This window comes from Populus alba, chromosome 18 (genome assembly GCF_005239225.2).
Source record: "Populus alba chromosome 18, ASM523922v2, whole genome shotgun sequence".
Lineage (NCBI taxonomy): Eukaryota > Viridiplantae > Streptophyta > Magnoliopsida > Malpighiales > Salicaceae > Populus > Populus alba.
In genome coordinates this window covers 4388453-4397214 of record NC_133301.1, presented here as the reverse complement: position 1 = coordinate 4397214, position 8762 = coordinate 4388453, and the positions used below count along the sequence as shown (strand labels likewise).

At 32.5% G+C, this 8762-nt stretch overlaps 1 protein-coding gene across 1 annotated transcript; it reads left to right on the top strand.

Moving 5' to 3' along the window:
* The first annotated feature begins 3454 nt into the window (after window positions 1-3454).
* On the top strand, window positions 3455-8468 carry LOC118053689 (uncharacterized). Its single transcript, XM_035065016.2, has 10 exons — window positions 3455-3738; window positions 4080-4147; window positions 4236-4313; window positions 4646-4758; window positions 4858-4923; window positions 5251-5352; window positions 5446-6001; window positions 6554-6759; window positions 7008-7171; window positions 7925-8468. The coding sequence occupies exons 1-10, from the start codon at window positions 3593-3595 to the stop codon at window positions 8058-8060; spliced, it is 1635 nt and encodes a 544-aa protein (XP_034920907.1). The 5' UTR covers window positions 3455-3592; the 3' UTR covers window positions 8061-8468.
* The last annotated feature ends 294 nt before the right edge of the window (window positions 8469-8762 follow it).

Sequence of the window (8762 nt, the reverse complement as noted above, 5' to 3'; positions counted from 1 at the left end):
TGATTTAAAAGGTTACCTCTGGTTGACCAGAATTGTTTTTTTGTTACTTTTTTCTAATTGATTTCTTTTACAATTTCTTCTTTAATATTGGGTTGGTTGAAAATTGAGCTTTGTTATTTATTTATTTATAAGGTTATCTAGATATCATGACCTAGGTTATAGGTTTAGCGTGTTAACCCGGTTGACTCTGTTCATTTTGTTTTGGTCCTTTTTAATAGAATGTTTTTAATTAGTCTTTATAACTTTTTTTTATTTGTTTTCTATAGAATTATCTCAATCTCATAACACAATTCATGAGTTTGACAAGTTAATCTGAGTTGATTCAGTTTATTTTTTTTTATCATCTTTAATTGATTTTTTTTTCAATTTCAACATCCAACAACTCAATCTTCCTTTTTTTATTTAGTTTTTTTCATTTCACTCTTCAATATTTGGTTGTTTGAGAAATTGGACTTCATGATTTTTTTTTTATTATTATTTTATTTCGGTGGAGTTATCCTAGTCTCATGGATTTAGGTTTTTTTTTTCTTGATTTCAATATTTAATATTGGATATGTTATGAAAGGAGCTTTTCAATTTCTTAATTTTTATTTTATGAAGTTATCTTGGTCTCATGACTTAGATCGCATGTTTAACGGTTTAGCCCGGGTTGACTTGGGTTGTTTATTTTTTCCTCTTTTAATTTAATTTTTTTATTTCATAATTCAACATTGAATTTGTTGAAAATTAGGCTTTGTTATTTTTTATTTTATTTTCTTTCCATGAGATTATCTCAATCTCTTGACTCGGGCTTACTGGTTTGATAGGTTAACTCAGAAATGTTATTTTTTTCCTTTTTTAATTAATTATTTTCAATTTTGTCCTTCAATATTAGGTTTATTAGGAGTTCATGTTCATAATTTATTTTCTTACTTTCTATAGAGTTATCACAGTCTCATAACCAGTGTTAAAGATTTTACAGGTTAACCTAAGTCAATGCAGTATGTCATTGTCTCAATATTTGAAAACAAATGTTATCTAATATATCACTATATCAATATTTTTTTAAAAAAAATATATCTTCCAAAATACATCATATTTTGAGTTCATGATTAATTTTATTTTTTATTATAAAACATGTTAGCAACACATGAATATTTTTTCTATATTTGAAAAAATGAATGCTAGCCAATAATCTAGTTATAAATGAAAGGAGAATTTTCAGGTAGAATACATGTCATATTTTCGGATAGCCTCACAACCTACATGTGTCCTTATCAAAGATTTTTTTAATGATATAAATGTTAAGAGATATATATATATATATATATAGGAGTTATGTTTTAGGAAAATATTTTTTTCTTTTTTTCTTTGGTCTAGAAAAATTTTCTTTGAACATATATATATATAAAGGGATTTCATTCTAAGTAAATGGATTTTTATATTCATTTATTTTGAACAATAAATTCCATCTCATTAACAAGAGACTCAAAAGGAATGGTTTTTTTTTTTTAAAAAAAAAAAACAAATTCATCATTAAAGGCATTGGTGGACCGTTGGTTTTATATTCCTTAACTATTTCATTAACATCCCTACCAATTTGATATACACTGCAATAAAACTAAAGATAACATCTTATTTTGAAACAAAAATATAAATGTTTTGGAAATAAAATTTATTGTTTCAATAACAATAAAAAAAAACTACCAATCAAAACAAAATTGATGACCATGGTACCATTAAAAGAAAAAATTTTATTTGATAATATAGTTTTAACTGATTAATTTAATGAGTTGTAGTAGGATTTTAATGAGAACTCGGAAAGTAAAGACTCTTGAACCATAATGAAATAGAAAACAAACTTGGAAAGCTAAAAATCAGATTGCGAGAAAAACCTTGACCAAAAAATTATCTAAATCAGAGAACCACATATAGTGAAATGAACTTGGACATGTGATTATATAAACCAAGAACCTAAAGTATAGAAAAAACGTCACAAAGTCAGTTATACTTTGATGAGTTTAATTGTTCTTTGATAAACAAAGAGATAAATTTGCTCTCAAGCAAACATATTGATTTTATTTAAATAACAAGGCTTCCAAAATTGACAACATACAATCACTTAAATATTCTCATTAAATAACTCTAATCAACTACTTTTTGATTATACACTAAAGGCCCAAAACAAAACCCAACTAAAACTAAAACTAAAACCTAAAATACTTAATAAGCCTTAAAAAACGATTAATTGGCTATCATGAACCCAATTTAAAAATAAAACCTAAATAAAACTAAACAATTCCAAAATTAATGAAAAACAATAAAAAGAACACAAAACCTAAATAATAACTTAGTTCAACATGAAACAACTTAATAATCCAAAACAAGTGACTTCCTTGCTTAAACCCCCTTTATAGCCAAAATCAGTGTCCTAAAAGGTCTAGGATTGTTGTGGTCACCTTTGATGTCCTAAAAATTCCTAAAAATACTAGGAAAACTTGTGTTTTAATTGTTGAATAAAATCTCTTAGTTGTCACCCCTTTAACTCCCTTAAATATCATGGAATGCTTGAAAAACACAGAAAGAAAATAACAAAGAATGTTCCTATTTGTCGCTGCCTCTATTGCTCTTCTTTTACCATATAGAAACTTCCTAAAATTAAACATAAATATTGATTTCAACTTCATTTCCTTGTGTAGTTAGGTTACTTAAAAAATTCATGTAATAAAAGTACTTTGAAACATTAATTACTCCTTACTAAACTACAAAAGTTTATTACCAAAACTCATACAAATAATTAAGCCCTATTACTTATCAAAGATAAAACCTAAACATATCTCTCATGCTACCACTATAAAACTCTAAAGAGCTTCGAAGTAAATCAAATCTGGGCTAACTTGATTGGACGGGAATGTTATCAATTTAATTGGGCTGAATAGAATTTTAATCTAAATCATAAAATATTATATTGTTGTCAACAAGTTGACATGATTAAATAACAAACAATCTAGCCTTTATTAAAAGAGTTATAAAAACAATTATTTTCTTATACAATTATACAAATATTATAATTTATTTATTTAGTCAATATAAACTTTATAAAGCAATCATTAAAATTATTATCCCATTTCTATACAAAGTCAGAATCTTTATAAATATTTTTAATTAATTAATTTAATTAATATTCATCATATTCAAAAAAAAATATAGTCTTTAATGTACGAAAAATATTTTAATTAATTAATTTATTTATACAATAAATATTTATTATATTAAAAAACATATATCAAATTTGTTTTAAAAAAAAAACACATGTAAGAGAGAGAGAGAGGAGCAGCAGCACTGCACTCTGTGCTACTGGATTAACAATAGATGGGCCCAAATTGGTGCTCCTGGCCCAGAAGTTGAACAGACTAATGACATGGCAAAACTGCGTGTGCTGAGAGAGAGAGAGCAGCAGCAGCAGCACTGCACTCGTTTTTTTTTTTTTTTTTTTGTGGACTTGGCGATTGCAATTTGTAATGGCGGGTACATAAAAATTAAAACACAGTACACTCGCTCGCTCGCTTTTCTCCCACTTAAAGAGAAACAGAAAACAATATCAAAAATAGAAATGGAGGAGGATGATAGAATTTTAGAGGCTGAGAGGCACCAGATCGAGCAGATCCGACAGCTTGATTTCGAAGAATTACAAGTCGAAGAAGTCGACGGCGACGACGACGACGACGACGACGACTCTCTCGATGATCGTGATGCCTCGTAATCATCTCCATCACCACCCATCTTTATTTTGCTGATTAATTTCTTGTAATCAGTAGCAACCATATATTCTATTAGCAGAACCGTTTATGTAAATCATTTCGCGTTCTGTAATTTGGGGATTAGGGTTTCTGGATAGTTAAATATGGATTTTTTTTTACAATTAAAATAATTGTTTTTTGTGACCTAGTAAATGATAATCATGTATTATGTTATTACTGATAAAAAAAAATCTAGGAAGAGAAGGAAAGAAATATGAATTTGATGGTTAATTTTGATGGCAAATTAGGGTTTGGTTTTTGTAATAATGCGATTGAAGGTTGTTTTTGTTTTGAATATAGCGGTGCTCGTTCATCTGATGATTTCACCTTCAACACTTGTTTGGCTTCATTGCATACTTATCTTGGCGGTAGGCACTGGCATCTCGAGGCATTTTGTTGTTACTGTTTTGATTTTATTCAAACTTGGGAGTTACTATATTGCTTTGTGTGTGGCAGAGGTTGAAGACACTCACCATAGACTTGCTTTCTTGGATGGAGGTGCCATTTTAAACCTTCCATTATTCTATCTCGAAGGTACATGTTACATCCTATATCCTCCTCACTGCTTGTTCGTGAGTATGTGTTTGAAGAAAAAATTGGTGATCGGTTATACTGAAAGTTCCTTGGTTGCAGTTCTTTTGGTCAGTAAGCATATTCATCATGCTGTATGCCTGAAGAAATAGTTAACATCTATTTAATACTAGGTTTAAAATTTTCCAAAGAGACACAAAGATAAGCTTCAAAATCATTCCAACTGAGTAGCCTACAGATTTTCAAGTTTTAAGGCCTAATCACGTTATCAAAAAACTTGGAAAATTGATGTTTTGTGCGTGTTTTACAAATCTTGCTGCTTCAATTTTTGCCAGGAGTTGTTCTTTTCCCAGAGGCTACACTTCCTTTGAGAGTTATTCAACCCAATTTTATTTCTGCTGTTGAGAGGGCATTGGTTCAAGTTGATGCTCCTTATACTGTAGGTGTGGTAAGTGAACATTATCTGGAAACTTTTCATTTGCTTGCTCTGTTTGTGGAACGTCTTTCTTTAAATCTTTTCTTAGAAAACATTCAAAACTATGCTCAGGTTCGTGCATACAGGGATTCTGACAACAGACGATTAAGGTTTGCAACTGTTGGAACAACTGCAGAGGTATGATTACTGTATGGTATCGATCATGTTTTCTTTTTCTTTCTAATTGGAGGAGGATTTAAAGTTCATTTGTGTGTAGTTATATATGTTTGTGCCTATTATGTAGCATTCCTTGAATCCATGTGGAAGTTTACTGTCTTTCATAGCATATCTATAGTTAGAGGCATCAGTTTGTTTGTAATTGCACCTTGTTATACATTTTCAAGTAACAATGCAAATTAGGGATGATGGTTTGATGTGAGAAGGGATATACAAACACATATTTGATCTGTTGTTTACTATTATGAATTGATTGGATTATGTAACTTGGTACATATAACCTTACAGATTCGGCAATATCGGCGGTTAGAGGATGGCTCACTGAATGTTGTCACTCGTGGCCAGCAGCGGTTTCGTCTGAAACGACGTTGGATTGATGTGGAAGGAGTGGTGAGAACAAATTTATGTTATAGCATTAACCCCTTTTCTTTAAGTACTGCTACAAATGAATGTTGATTTGTTATGGAATTTTCTCCTGTTTAGCCCTGTGGAGAGGTTCAAATCATTCAGGAAGATATGCCATTAAGGACACCCAAGGATGCTTTTGGAAAATTGGCACCATTAAGTAATCTGCGTGGTCATAAATTCTCATCTGTGCTTCCTTCAACTTTTTCATCAGTTGGATATGGGCACAGCGACAATGATTCAGAAGCAAATTCAGAGGAAAGCTTTGAGACTGCGCTCTCCCTGGAAGAAAGGAGAATTCATCAATCTGCATTGAATTCCTGTTATGGCTATGACATGATGGATGAATCAATGAGCAGTGATGATGACAAGTTCATGAGTCAGTCAGAAGAAATGAGATCGAGAAGATCTCACCTAAGTGAGACAGAAGGGTCATTGTATTTGGACACTGGGAAAAATGTGGGCAATACTACCTTAGAGATTGGGAATAGTTCTGGTTTAGCAAAGAAAGGGGAAGGATCAAAGAGATGGAAAAATACCGATTTAAATCAGTTTCGAAGGGTTCCAAGAACTTTCTGGCCTTACTGGGTATACAGTATGTATGACTCCTATTGTCTTGCTGAAAAAGCAGCAGGTAATTTGGCTGTGAGCTTGCATTCTAAGATTTGCACAAGCTTACACGCACATACAGACTAGTCTGTGGTTCCACTATTTTAGTGGTTATCATCTTCATCATTTAGCTTTACCAACCAAAAGTTAGAAATAAATGTGAAAGCTGTCAATTCATAACTTATTGTGTTCTCAAACTCAACATTTATCTGGAATTTGGTCCAATTAATGAATGTAAATTGCAAGGCCTCGTGAGAAATGCTTTGACTTATGTACATGAATTATGAATGGAGACACAATTGAGATCATTTAAAGAGAATCCAGAAAAAAAAGTTTAGATATGGAGATTTTATACTGAGAAAAGAATGAAAATTTACTTTTGAAGCACATCCACATTTTTTAGAATTGTAGTTATGTGTCAATTGAAAAGGGTAGAAAGGAAATGAAGAACGGATGGTGGATGTTGCTTCCATCTCTACCATTTTTGGAATGCTGAATTTACAAATTTGTGGACTACCTTGATGTTTGTCATTCCACCTCAAAAATCATTAATAGCATTGTGTTAAACATTTTGCAGACATGTGGAAACAGATTGTTGGGGCGCCAAGCATGGATGGTCTTGTGAGAAAGCCTGATCTCTTATCATTTTACATTGCGAGTAAAATTCCCGTGTCTGAAGAGACCAGGCAGGAGCTTCTGGAGATTGATGGCATTTCATATAGACTGCGTCGGGAAATTGATTTACTTGAAACTTTTGACCTTGTTCGATGTAAAACCTGTAAGGTAATACATGGTATTGAATATTCAAAGTTCTTGCTTTGGGCATACATGTGCTATGTTCACATACATCTTGTCTCGCCTGCTGCTTATGAGCACATGATGACACCAGCATGGTTTTTTATTTTCTTGAAAATTATTGGTTAGCTATGAATCTAAGACAAAACCCAGCTTTGTCCTGCGAACATAAGTTAAAGCATGTTGTTCTTTTCTTGCTCAGATACACATTTTCTTCTTTCTTTTTTTCCATCCAGGTTGTTATTGCTCGGCGGAGTGATATGTTGGTGATGTCTAGTGAAGGTCCTCTTGGTGCTTACGTGAATCCACTTGGTTATGTACATGAGGTAATGACACTCCAGAAAGCAAATGGGCTAGCACTTATAGGGCGAGCCACTGCAGAGTACAGCTGGTTTCCTGGGTATGGACTCAGATTCTATCTATGACCTTTTAATTTTCTTAAATAATCTATTGCACAATTTTTTCTCATTGGTCTGGTGACCTTTTCTCCTATGAATAACACCTGTTTCCTAGGAAGCCTCCAGTTTTTAGTTAGTGTTAGAAATCAACTCGGTGAAGTTTATTTTAAGGATCATGTTCTTCATATACTCAAAAAACTCCATTACACTTTGATGATACTTAATATCTGCATGTATGGATAATAATTTGGCCAGGAGTCATTTAAACCAATTCTTTGTTATGGGCTGATGAGCTGGGTCCTGAGCTGATTTGCTCCACTATTTAAGGGTTCTTTGTTTGCTTTCTTTTATATATCGCTAGGAGTAGATAGTGGTGTCTGAGGCAGTGGGGGCACTAAATGAGGCCTGTACAAAAAAAAGGTCCTGGCGTTTAATTTTGAATGGAGGTGATAAACATTCCATGCCTATATTACAAAGCTCCTTCATAACAGCATCGTAACAACTAATTTTAGTTTCAATGGTTTATATTGTTTCTGAGAGTAAACCATTGGTGGTGAGAAGAGTAGTGCATTGGTAAGAATAGATGAGCAAAGACAACCCTGAGTTAGTTGCTGCATCAGCGCACAGTTACATGGTTTCCTAAATCTCATGTGTCAGGCTGCTGTTTCTGCTAATTACGATGCAACTTGGTGTTAATAGAAGGAACTGATTGTGAACATCTAAGGACTGATTGGTTGATATGCCAAATATTGCAGGTATGCCTGGACAGTTGCGGAATGTGCCTCCTGTGAGATCCAAATGGGTTGGCTTTTTACTGCCACGACGAAGAAGTTGAAGCCTCAATCATTTTGGGGGATACGGAGTTCCCAGGTTGCTGGCGATACATGCTAGGACCAGATTTTCAACTGTTGTCTTTTGTATCTGTTCATAAGCATGTAATGAGCTTTACCTGTAAGTAGGATGAGTCCCTTTCTTCAAAATGTACTTCACCATTCTTTCCATTGATGACAGAGTAGCCGTATAGTCTGGCTAGCAATGAAAGCATCTGATCTGGAAGAATAAAGCGCGTGCCAAGCGATAACCGGCTTTGTTCTTCAATCAAGCTGTATTTCAGTGTTTGTAGATGCTGCAGGCTTTATACTCCACATATTGATGCTAGGACTCGTTGGAAAATCCTGACTGAAAACTTGTTTGATGGATTGGAATCTACAATCGCAAGGGTCTGTTTGGACTCTTGAGATGTTATGTTATTCTTTCATAAAGTTTATTGAAGTTAATCCTAGACATTACCAATCTGAATTCAACTAGCATGAATGTAAATTCTGGAGTATTGTTTTGTAGCTGCTGGGCTGATGGAACACCATTTTCTTGCGTAGACTTCTTACTAATTCTTTTCACATCTTGGAATTAGAGCGTCATTAAAAAAAAAAAAAAAAACCATTTATAAATATCATTAGGGATCATTAGAAGTTTTTATAATTATTAATTTTAAAATTTTAAAGACTATTAGAAATGATTGTTAATTTTAAAATTTTAAAAGATTAGTTGATATATATATAAAAAAAAAAACAAATATAAAACAATAATACTATC